The following is a 13,324-nucleotide window of genomic DNA, read 5'->3' on the forward strand; positions in this document are numbered from 1 at the left end:
AGTACTAGTAATAAAAAATGAAAAATAATAATAATAATGATAATAAAAATATAAGTAAAGTACTAATAATATAGGAAAATAATATTAATAAAATAATAATAATAATAAGAGACCCCTTGTTCTGTTTGGCTAGGGCAAAAATAGGGTGTCTACAGTAACAACTTGGGAGCATATGATATATTCACTCTAGCTTGAGGGGGAGTGTTAATAGTTAGTTGGTCATTTAGCATTATTAGCATGTGTTAGAGTTAAGTTAGTAAGTGCGAGTTAGTAAGGGTTTTATGGTCATTGGTATTGCACTTGACATATATTATAAATAGAGGGAGAGACTTCTCATTGATGTTAGGTCTTTCATTTTGCCCAGTTATCCAACAACATTGTGCATAACTACAAGTCATCCGAAGCATTCTAAGTTCAGAAATCACAGGAAAAAAGCTCCAAAAACTGAAGCACTGTTCATCTGCAACCTTATCTGAAAATTGCAGCTGTGCCTGAGTTTCAAACTCCAATTCTAATTTCACGACACTGCCCAGACCACCAAAGACACAAACCCCTGAAAAGCCCTACCCAAAATTTCATATTCATACGAAAGGTGAGTGTGGTCCCATGCACTACCTGAAATATGCCGGCCAACTCCCTCCAAAACCCAACTTTTTTCCCGAGTGTTTTTGACATACCACCACTGCCAACATACTCACCACCCCTTGATCTATCACCATCCAGAAAACGGTCGCTGGATGACCAGTACTAGAGGTGTACATGTGCAAGGCGCTGGCACTCATGTGTGAAATAGTTCTAGAATCTCCTGCAACTTCAAGAATCTCAAAAAACTTTTGAAGGTCTGCCAACATCTAGATTATGGGCGGCTGCTGTATTTTGAGATTTACTATGACAAATTAGTTTTCCCTTGTGAGATTTTGATGTTGGTCTGAAGAATCCAACTTTGAGTAATCGACATACTTTTTGGAGGATAAATCAGAATGCTAGCACCCTTCAAATTTAAGTGGAGTCCTCACGAGAAATTCAGAAATGCTTCTTAGAACTTGAAGAAATTTGAATTGGGGTCAGTTGGAAGAAAATCCAGTACTGGAACAGTGGAACTACTGCTTAGAACTTGAAGAAAATTGAATTAGGGGCCAACGTTTTAAATTCTTGACAAGATTTGAATTTTGGCAATGATACATGGGTTTCTATGCCTTGTCTTTTGGATATTCCATGCTTCAATGGTAACTTTGCCTTAACAGAAATCACAGATTGGCTGATTTATCTTGATATTTATTCTGACTACAATGAGACCCCTGGAATGAGAAGGTCAAGGTTTCCATAATATAAGCTTGTGGGTTATGCGGCTGAGTGGTGGGATGGAATATAATACAACCAAAGACAACAAGGTAAAACTCAAACCCTCCTTGGGCTTATGATGAAAAGTTTGTTAATATCAGAATTTTCCCCGGCTGCTATAAGCTATCATCTTCCATATCAAGAGTGGAAAGAATTCATCTTTTGGACAACAGGAACCTCCAATCTCATAACAATCTATCAAGGTTCAAACAGAGTTTTTATGGACTACAAATATGATCACAGAAAAGAGGACATCACTAGTGAACCTGAATTCTTGAAACTATTGGTGTTATGGACTCACATGATCACAAAAATGAGGAAATTGCAAGTGAACCTGAATTTATTGTTGTCAAGGATAATCAATGTAGAAATGAAAGTTCCATTGATTGAGTTGATGGTGGACCACATGATGCCATCCTTGAAGGGCAAGCAAATGCAATGGAACAAAATGTTTCATTTGTAGAAGAGTCCCAAGGATCTGGCTGCAAAATTCAATGTTACAATTGGGAATTCAATTCATCACAAGGTCTTTTTAGAGAGTGCAATTGTAGAATCTTGTGATAAGTTTGTGACACATTGGCTGCAAGTTTTGAATCATCTTTTAAAGTGTGATATTCTCCACCTGTTGACTTAATTGGGATTGAGACCCTTAAGGAGAATTGCAACAATTTGTTGTTCATATTTCCAAGTTTGGTGAAAATGCACATGTGAAATACAAGATGAATGGCTCTTGGATACATATCCCCTACTCTTGTTTTGCGATTGTAAAACTTGAGGTCGAGTTTTTTCTAACAAGGGGAGTTTGATGGAGGATTGCTTGCAAATTATTCTATGGGATTGCATTTTGTTCGAAGATTTTAGAAATTAAGGATTTAAAAAATAAAATAAAATTAGAAAACAAAAAAAAGCAGCCTGGTGCACAAAGCTCCCACATATGCGAGGTGAAAGAAGGGGTGGACTGTGTGATGGATTTATAGTATGCAGCCTTATTTGCAAGAGGCTATTTCCATGCCTTGAGCCCGTGACCTCCATAGGTTACACAGAGACAACTTTACTGTTGTGCCTAGGCTCCTCTTTAAAGGTTTAAATTGTTTAATTAATTTAGGGTTTTTTTGGGGTCTATTTTGAGTACTTTGGGGTTATTTTGTTATTATTTTTTAGTTGTTTTTATTTTGTAATTATTTGTTTTTGTTTTATTGTTGGGTGTATAAGTACTTTGCATTGTATTAGACGGTTAATCTGATTTGAATCAGAAATCCAGACTGGTTATCCACCTCTCTCTCTCTCTCTCTCTCTCGTGCAGTCTCTCCCTCTCCTCCCTTCTCCTTTTTCCTTCCTCTTCCTTCTTTTTTTCTTCTCTGTTCTATTCCACCCAGTTTCTCTCTCTTCCTCGCTTCTCTAACCTTGCTCTCTCTAGTTTCTGTCCTTCCCTGCAACAGTTCGCTCAACTCCCTTCTTTCTTCTTCTCTTTTCTCTCCCTCAACTCTCTCTCTCTCTCTCTCTCTCTCTCTCTCTCTCTATATATATATATATATATATATATATATATATCTATGTTCCTGATTTTACTGCCCTACGTCACCTTGTTATTGAGCTTGTTGGGAATAGCAAAGGATTAAGCTTGTCGCAGTGGAAATATACTTTAAACTTGCTAGATGTGGTTTGTAAGTTGTGATCTGGCCAATTTATTCTCCCATGGACCTAAAATGAAGTTATCTAGGGATGATGGACCAGATTTAAAGATAAGTGTCTGAAGTTGATCCGAAAACTTTTTAATTGACTGTCATCAGATTGGACATATCCTTTGCTCTGTTTGGATGGTTACTCGTTTCAAGCATACGGGCTGGGATGCTGTGTGTCTTTGATACCCAGAAGCCCTCCTCATAAAGGGTTGGTGTACATGTGTGATACGATCCTTGGTATTGTGGGGTAATTTGATGTCAATTGGGCTGGTTTAGTCAATGATTGGACTGCACTACAAGGTAGTACACATTTGTGGGTGGTAATCTTGCTACCTGTTGTAGTAATAACAAACTACAGCTGCAAGGCCCAGTGCTGATGCAGAATACAGAGTTGTGGTACAATCTGGGAGTTAATATGACTGTCTTTTTTGTGTTTATGGTGAGAATGCCTCTGGATCTTTTTTGTGATACTGTACTCTCGCATTCATTGCAAAAAATCTTGTGTGAGAGAACTAAGCACATTGAAGTTGATTGTCATCTTGTGAGAAATGATATGATGAAGATTGTGGCTCATCTATTTGTGACTTCCTGTAACTAGCTGGCAGATGTGGTTCATTAGGGTTGTGTCTAGGCCTGCTTCCTCTACTGCTTGTACCAAGTTGGAAAGTGGTGATATTTATGCACCTCTAGCTTGAGGTTGAGTGTTAGAGTTGCATTGGTTTTAGTTACATGGTTGTATTTTTATTGTTTTGTTCAGGGGCATTTTTATCCTCATTGGTTTATATTCAGAGGTACTGCTGGTCTGAGAGGGCTATTCTCCTATGGACCACACTCCTCTAACTTTTTCTTTCCTAGTTTGATCCTCTCTAGTTAATCAATAAATCGAATCAGATTTCCAGGTTCACTATTGTAAGTATTTGAAGGTTGCAATTTCTTTCATAAGCTAGCAGCTAGTTGGTTGCACTTATATATTTTCTTGCTAAAATGAGTCCTTTAATATGGGATAACGAAAAGTACTGCTCCCTAAATTTTAATCTAAAATCCACTGAAAACATTTATCTGCTGATACCTTGTTTTGAAGATTAAAAAGCCCATAATTTTATTTTAAAAAAGAATTAAAAAAACCCACAAAGAACAATTTTTTGACCCATAATTTGTTGGTGAAGAAATTCTCAACAATGTAATTCTTTGCTTTCTACATTTAACATTGTTATCCAACTGTTTAACAGCTTAAGGTTCTGGGGCCAAGTTAACATGGTATTTGAAAATTTTTCTGGATGTCTCAGTTTTGAACCCAATTGCTTCTATCTGGTTTTTTTTTTTATGTTCCCCATGTGCAATGGTGCTGCGCGTGAGGGGGGCTGTTAGTTTGATATGCATTTCTCACTTGCTCCCTAACAACTTAAGCTTTTGGAATCAAGTGGTTGCTAAACAAGACCTCATTTATCTGCAAGTTATTGCTTTATGATAGATTGTCGGTTTATTTTACTATTGTGGGAGTATTTTTTTTCTGCTGGTATGTACAATCTATATTGTTTTGCTGTTGCTACTTGCATGTGAAGTCATGTTGTGGAACTAAATGTTTAGCAACAGGGTTATTTTTGTTATGCAAGTATAAGACTGAAAATTTATTTTTGAAAATGCTTTCTTGTTTTATTGTGTGTGCTAGTATCACTAGTCTTTGACTGCTCCCCAGATATTTTAATTTTTTAATTTTATTTCCTCCCTCCCACCCCCCAAAGCCTAGGGACAGTCATTTATTGAGCACTTTTGCAATGCAGGGTGGTGCAGGTACCTGGAGTGATGGAAAGCTAGTTACAAGAATAGGAAGGAACAGTGGGTGTGTTTTGGCGGTGAGAATCATTCGTCCATCGTTGTGAGTTTTTTCCTTCACACCCCTCTCCCCTGGGGCAAATCATGCATAAATTTGCTGTTGTACTAATTATAATATGGCATCTGATCCTAAGTTCTTGAATTTTGAGAATGGATGCACTGTTTCTTTTGTTAAGGCTGTAAATGAGCCAAGCTTAGCCATACCTTGGGTGTTTTAGCTTGGCTTAGTCAAAAAATGCCCAAGCATGAGCTTGAGTGCCAGCTCTGCCACGAGCTTGAGAAGCTTGAGCTTGGCTCAGTTTGGCTTGTTATGCGTTTGAGTTTTCGAGCTTGATTTTGTTCTTGAACTCGAGCTCAAATATATTAAAATTAGATAGTGTTATATTATATATTTTGTGCTTGAGCTTGGTTTGAGCCCACTATCATTCAAACTCAAGCTGAGCCATAACTGAGCTGGTTCTTTGGTAGTCCTGATGATCTAGGACTGTAATAACAGACTAACAGAGTCAGAGAGAGATTTGAGTGAGAGAAGGAATAAGAAGGATAAGAAGGGATAAACTGTTGCAGGGCAGAATGCGGTGGGGCTTGGAGGGGAGTTGTAGCGATCTAGGGCTGTAGTAACAGAGTCAGAGAGAGATTTGAGTGAGAGAAGGATGAAGGATAAGAAGGGATAAACTGTGGCAGGCAGAACGCAGGGGGGGGGGGGGGAGTTGAAACAGGACAGAGAGAGATCCAGGAAGAGGAGAACAGAACAGAGAAGCGAGGAAAGGAGGAAAAGGAAGGAGGTGGAGGAAGAATAAAAAATGTGAGGAGGTGGAGGGAGAATAGATGTGAGGGAGAGTCTCTGCTGTGAGAGAGATTAACGTAAAATTCAATTATTCATCAAAAGCTACTAGCCTTACATTATAAATATTTATTTATAGGCAAAGAACCCTCAAGATAAAGCTATTAAAAATTGCAAATAACCCCAAAAAAATAAAGAATTTCAAAATAACCCCAAAGTGTTTAAAAATTACTGAAGTAAATAAATAGCCCTAAACTAATATTAAACCCATAATTTTTTAAATTTAGGCCTTCAATAACTGCTTAAAAGGCAGCAAAAATGGCACTCCACCTAATTTTTGTTGCCATGTAATCACTTGTATGCGATTGTGATTTTAGATCAATAGCCACATCCTCTTCTGATTTTGCATGTGGGATACATGTTCCTTCTATCTCTCCAAACAAAACTCTTCACATTGCAATGTGTCACGGACCCCAGATTAGACTCAACTAAGGGGTCATGCGGCACACGTCGAGGCTCTCTCCAACAGAGTCAGCCAATAATCACCTGTTCAAACCTGCGAACGTGAGCATCACATAAGTCTCGGCAACCACTCATAATCATGAAATATTAATATAGACACCGATGGATCAGGAATGCAAGAGACATTCATGCTCAATGATAAAATAGAGACTTCTTATTTTATTCAAGTAAGAGAACACCATACAAGCCATAACACAAGTAATTTGATATTCATTTACAAATCCCTGGAGAATACGTGTAAAGCCATCTCTCTCCCCCATTAAATCCCCATTACATGTCACCCCCTAACATCCTCCCCCACTCGTTCTATCGATGACCTCGTCGAATTATTGAAAGTCTTCAATTTCAGGTTCTGTTGTTGTTGTCTTGAAGTTCATGAGTTCTTGGATCTTCTGTGTGGGCTGCTGAAAGTCTTCTGTCGTGTCACCACCATTCTTCTCTTAACCAAGTGTTGTCGTTGACGACCTTCATCACCGCAAGGATTTTCACTATGTTTCTGGCTACTGTCTTCATTTATGGAAGGGTTGATCTCTTGCACTTATATATCTGTATTGATCTTTTTTTTTTTTTTTTCATGGACGTGGGGGGCTCTTTGAGAACCAGATCTCCAGCTTCAAACTGTCATGGTCATGTAGGCTATTCATCTGTCACCACCTCAACCAGGCATGATTAGTTGCGACATATTTCACAAAAATTTATGCAAAAGTAACACATCTAATAGGAAGCATAAGTTCACAAAAAGTTGCGAGTATTTTTCCTCCATTCCATTCGCTAATTGGGCTCTTGAGGACTCCCCAAAAGCCTTAGGGCACCCACCATACACTTTTTTTCTCTCAAATCGGTGTTCAAGATTTCTGTTCCCTCTTGGATTGTTTTCAAGGCATTCAAGGCCTTTCGCTCTGGGCATTTTGCTACCGGATCACCCCCCCCCCCCGGCACAGAAAACAAGCAAGTGGCAGCCGATGCACCTCACTCCTTTCATCTTTGTCATTCCACTCTCTCGTCGTTATGCGTCCCCTATCGCTTAAGAAGCTATTAGATCCTTTGTCGCTCTTTCTGCCTATAGATCTATACACCTGGGAAGATCTTTGTTCATGATTGTCAGATGTTAAGTATTTCCTTTTTTGAGAACCATTTGAGTAGTCATTTAACTGTCCACTTGTTGCAAGGGTCCGACTTGAAAAATCCTCCAATCGTTCAGCGGCTGCAAGAGTCGAGGGCAGGTCACGAATTCCTTGTCTTCGCAGCTCATTCTTTGGCCAGGATTTGAGTCCTCGAAGGAAATGGAAGACTTTGTCAGAATCCGCCATATCCTTGACGAGCATTAGGGCCTGGAACTCCCGTACATACCTCCCTATCGAGCCTGTTTGCTGTAATTCAAATAGCTTGCAACGCCATATGCTTTGTATTCGCTAGGTAAAATTGTTCTTTCAAGGCATGTTTCAACTCTTCCCAAGTATTGATGGTACACCGGTTGTTTTGCATGTCTTCACATTTGGTTCTCCACCACAATTTAACATCCTCAGTTAGATATACTGTTGCAATATTAACTTAGTCCTCCTCTATGTCAATCCTTAAGCACTTAAAAGTAGTGTTCCAGATCGAAGACGAAGTTGTCTAACTCCTTTGCATCTCGAGCACACCTAAAACATTTAGGTTCTAGAACCTTAATCCGAGTTCCCCCACAAGTATCAGTTGTGGGTCTTCGAGATATCTGGGCCACTGCATTTAGCTTAGTACTCACCTCTCGTAATTCATTCTGAAATTGATCCGTTATGTTTCGAAAATTATCCATCTCCTTCAAATCCTCTTTCATGGTGCTAATAGATTCTTTGACATTATTTGCAAGCACATAGAAATCATCAGTTAATTCCCGTAGGGAGGCCTCAAACTCTATTGGCTCTCCCCCTTGGGATGTCAGAAATGGCACAATGCCCTCAATTTGTTTCAGCCTATTCTCGAAGGCTTCCAATTGCTCAATGTTCCTCTGAAAGACCTCAAGCTCTATTGGTCTTTTCTCCAGGGATTTTATAAGTGGAATGAATTTCTCAAGTTCCACAATTCTCATCTCAAGCTCAGATACACTATAGAGGGTTCCTCTAGTGTTCTCTCGAGCGGCCTCAAGCTCTATTGGCACGCCACTCTCTTTTGACAATTCTGTCACAAACGCTTGGAGTTCGAAGAACCTTGTCTCCAAGGTTTCAAGGTTTGCCACTCTTGCCTCCAGCGCCTCAATGCGCTCTATTCTGCCGTTTATGGTGCTCATGCACATTGTGCTCTAATACCAATTGTCACGGACCCCCAGATTAGACTCAACTAAGGGGCTGCGCAGCACTCGTCAAGGCTCTCCCCAACAGAGTCAGCCAATAATCCCCTGTTCAAACCTGTGAACGTGAGCATCACATAAGTCTTGGCAACCACTCATAATCATGAAATATTAATACAGACACCGATAAATCAAGAAGGCAAGAGACATTCATGCTCAATGATAAAATAGAGACTACTTATTTTATTCAAGTAAGAGAACACCATACAAGCCATAACACAAGTAATTTGATATTCATTTACAAATCCCTAGAGAATACATGTAAAGCCATCTCTCTCCCCCATTAAATCCCCATTACATTGTCACCCCCTAACACAATGCCTATTGTGTCAGCTCGACCTTTCATAAGTGGAGACAAAATAAAATGTCCACAATAAAGACGCTTATTGTCTGCTCTTGATTCAATGGGACTTCAATTCCTATCATTCGGTTCAAGACAGTAAATTGTATGCTCCTTGACGTGAGGCCACATTGGCATTATTATTTTTTTGATAAAAGAAGAATATATATTAAGAGAGAGAGAGAGAGAGAGAGAGAGAGAGAGAGAGAGAGAGAGAGAGAGAGAGAGAAATTTCAACGTAGGCAAGGATATGAATTCCTCATTAAAGCAAAAATAAACAAAAAATAAAAATAAAACTACACAGACATTACCCTGGAAAACCCCTGATGCAGGGGCAGCATCAATGTTCTGCAGGCATGGAGAAATTAGAAGAGAAGAAGGAAGGGGAAGGGAGGAGAGAGGAGATACCAGGGGGAAACTCATGTTCACTTCAATTCACATTCATCAATAACTGCATACAACCTGGCTTTCATACACTATTTATAAGAAAGCCTCTTTAAATGAAATTACACTTAAACCCTTAAAACAACATTACATTACAAATATACTCCTACTTTACACAAATATTACAAACAACCCCCAAATACACATAATTCTACACTAATTAATACTGAACACAGATAATAAACTACTAACCACACATAATTAACTGCTAACTTTACCCCACAATTCCTTAACCCAACTCTTCTTAAATATTTTCCTGCAAGGATCTTCCTTAGGTCTTACTTCTTGTCCTACATCCACCCCTATTTAAACGCTTTCCATCATAATTCACCAAACAATTCAAATTTGCTAATTCTCTCTGATCCTTCTTAGCCTTAGAATTACCAGCATCCATCCACATTTTGTTTTTCCTCCGTAGTCTGACATGTGTAGACCCAATTCTTCCAAGAAATGCTGAGTTTGAAGAGTTCCCCCAGAAACCTCCTCTATAGGGCAGGACAAAATTCTGTCTTTACCCAATTGCTTTTCTTTTGTACCATCACTTTCACAAATACTAATTCCTTCCAATACTTCGAATGGAGGAGGTGGCACATACGTTAAGTCCCCAAGTATATCAGATGAATCAGGAACATAACTGTACTGTTCCCGAATTTCATCTAAAAGCAAATCCCCATCACAATCTCACTGATGTCTACGCTGTCATTATCTGAAAAATCCCCCCTATTCTTTGTTTTTCCTTGCAGTTACTTAACCCCTCATTGGTCCCACCCTTCTGGCCAAGTGGTTCTTCCAGTATGCTTAAATTACCTTCTGCATCTGTCCTCAAAACTTTTCTTGTTGTCTCAGCAGAAGTAACACTCTTTTCTTCGAACTTTTTCCTTATTTTAACATCCATTAGCTCTGTGTTCTGACGAGTGTAGACCCTGAACTTATCCAAATTTTTTTTCTTACCATTTGATTTCTCCCAAACTAAGATTTTCCCCGACTCTAGACCTTACAAGAATCATGATGTTTTATAAAACGCCTTCCTTTGTTAACCACACTAGAAGACCCACTGGAGGTCTTTTCTACTACTGGAATCTCTTGTCCCACTAAAAGAATAGAACCATCAATGAAAATTCCAGAATTTCTTGGAGCCAGGCTTTCCTTTATCACCTGTTTCCCTCTAAATGTTGAGGTACTCTTGCTTCTTTCTAAGGAAGATTGAGAAACCTCATGATCATCATGAATCTGCTTAGAAAGTGAGCATTGCTAGATAAGGTTTGTACATGGATTCTGCTCCCAAGAGGACATATCTGTTAAGTCCCTTTGTTGCCTACACTCGTTAATATGGGAGAAAACTGGGCTTGAAATGCAAGCTTCTCTTGAACTTCCTCAATTTGGGCTCCAACTTCTTTTAATGGAGCACCTTCTATGCATCTTCTCGTAAGTGTTCTCTTTTCAATCCATCAGTCCCAACCAAACAGTCTTGGTCTCTAAAAATACCAGCTGAAGGGTCTTCTAGGGCCTTATTTGAGAACTGAACAGGTCCTATGATATTTATTAGCCTGTTGGGCCCTATCATTAATGTTCAAACAATGGGCCTGTTTAAAAGAATGGCCCATATGAGAATGACCCTTCTGATAAGAAACCTCTGTTTCCAGCTACCCTGGCATTATTCCCAGTAATTCATTTACTTGGACAAAAAATAACTAAAATATACTCGCCATATTGCATAAAATTATGCTTTCTTGAAGGCATAAATAGTTTTTGTCCTTTTTTTTTTTTTGTGGAGTTTAAGTCATAATGACTTAGTATTTTTTTTGATGTTATTCATGGTTGACATTTGCTTTAATTCAGATGAAATTTGTTTGTCACTGTCTTAGTATTTCTCCAGTTTTGTAGTTAATTTCTCATCTTGGGGGAAAAAGGATAGAAGGATTGATGTTGAAGAAAACATTATAGTTTGTGCTTTCCTGTAAAAGTGTTTGTACTTGAAGTGTTAAATCCTTGCACTGTTGGAAAGCTATGATGACCAATGAAGAACGTATCTTTGGTTATTGTGTTAAATGAGCGAGCTTGTACTGAGAATGAACCAATTCTTCTTCTGAAATTTGGGAACTGGTTGTCACCATAAAGTTTTTAGCTCCACAATGGACACGGAGAAAATATGTTTCAGATAAGCTGCAGAGAGAGGAATGGAACTACCTCCTTTTGTTTTATGAGAGGAGAAGAAATTTGTTAAGAGAGTAGGCGAAGTACAGAAAGGAGGATCCTCTGAAGTTTGAAGAACCAAACAACTCAAAAGTAAAATAGAGATACCTCATCTGGTCAAACTTTATCATGACTAGATAATCAGATGCAATTAAATCTCAATTTATCATCAGTTATTAACCACTGGATAAGATTAATATTATTACTCAGTACATAACTTGAATTATGTCTACTTTTGGCTTAGGTGATGAAAACCCTAGTTCGCTTTGGAGCTCCAAAAAATATCTTGGCTGATGGGAAGCCTCATTTGGGAACAGATAGGTTGATTCCGTTACTCCAAAACTTCCGTCAACATCTACAGGGGTTGGGTGTGAGTTATATTTTTTATTTGCTCCCTATCCAGAATCAAAAGAATATCTTTGTGTTTAATTTGGTTTACTTATCAATAGATTTTCTTATTTCTTTACCTGATATGCTTAGGTTGCTATCAAGTTTGGTACAAGGGTAGATGATCTACTTGTACAGGACGGGTGCATTCTGGGAGTCAAAGTTTCTGACTCAAGGGACAATTTACAGTTTAAAAGCCAGACTTGGAGATATGACGCAGTTGTTTTGGCAGTTGGGCATTCTGCACGTGATGTATACCAAATGCTTCTTTCTCATGATGTGGATTTAATTCCAAAAGATTTTTCTGTGAGTTCCTTATTATAAACATTATCCAAAGCAGGCACAGTTCCTTTAATTTTTGCCCTTGGTTCCAAAGAAAATTATACACACAGCAATGTTTTTTTCCTAACGGCACCTAATAATTTTGCTAGTTGTTGTGGATGAGGTGGTATTAGGGTTGATGTCAATTAATAATTAACATCATGATATTAGTGTTGATGTTTGGATAGAGGGTGTAAATATAGCACGCCTATTATTGCTTTTAACTGAAGAAGCTTTTGTTGTATTTTTGCTGTTTATATACGGCAAACTATTGGGAAATTACCTTTTGAATTGGGCAGCAGTTTGGTGTCATCTTTGCCAATTTAGTAAATATAAAAGCGGAATAAATTATAAGGAAGGGGATATAGACTATAAATATCTTGCCTTGTAAAAATCTAAGATTGCCTTATTGAAGGAATGGAAAGGAATTAGAAAATGCTATGTTCCTAAAATATATGAAAATGTTTATTATAAAAAAAAATGTATAAATTTCGATAAATGTTATCTCTGAACTGAAGTAGGTTCCAAGTTGAGGAACTCAGTATGTTTGCAGTTAACATGGCTTGGATGCACTGGAACATGCTTGCTTTATTTTTTGGTAACTATATTGTCTTGTTTTATTAAATAAAAAGAATGTAACAGTTAAAGAGAAAACTATTAAAGATATTTTTTGTAGCAATACAAATACTTTATTAGGATGGTCAAAATTCTTGAGCTTTTTCTAAGAACTGTGATAATGTTGGTTTCTAAAGAAGTAGCAGTAGTAGGAGGATATTACTGTTGATTCTCCAATAATTGACATTTAATGAATTAATTATCTCTAATAATTAATACAATTTTATGGAACCTACTTGGTTTCATAATGAATAGCTGTTAACTTCAATTACTTAATAATATATGATTTTTCTTTGACGAAATTAGTAATTGGAATAGAAATATGAATGTTAAGCTCTAAGCAAAAAATTACTTGCAGTTCTGCATAATGCAGTGTTGGTTGGCATTAGAGCAGGTGCTGTGTGTGATTGGGTGTGTGCTTTTGATTTATTTTTTTATTTTTTGTGCCAGGGAAGATCCCACTGCCTCTGCTAAGGTTGCCACTCCTAAGGTGGTAATGGTTGGTGGGCGTTGGTACTATTGATACAATTTATCAA

At 38.0% G+C, this 13,324-nt stretch overlaps 1 protein-coding gene across 3 annotated transcripts in view; it reads left to right on the forward strand.

The window, feature by feature from the left end:
- Positions 1-13,324, forward strand: part of LOC131157442 (uncharacterized) — a 48,624-nt gene that overhangs the window by 16,537 nt on the left and 18,763 nt on the right. For all 3 annotated transcript variants that reach the window (XM_058111614.1, XM_058111613.1, XM_058111611.1), the window contains exons 4-6: positions 4,805-4,876; positions 11,710-11,835; positions 11,946-12,158. In XM_058111614.1, the coding sequence (XP_057967597.1) occupies positions 4,805-4,876; positions 11,710-11,835; positions 11,946-12,158 (411 nt within the window). The remainder of the gene's footprint in view (positions 1-4,804; positions 4,877-11,709; positions 11,836-11,945; positions 12,159-13,324) is intronic.

This window comes from Malania oleifera, chromosome 6 (assembly GCF_029873635.1).
Source record: "Malania oleifera isolate guangnan ecotype guangnan chromosome 6, ASM2987363v1, whole genome shotgun sequence".
NCBI lineage: Eukaryota > Viridiplantae > Streptophyta > Magnoliopsida > Santalales > Ximeniaceae > Malania > Malania oleifera.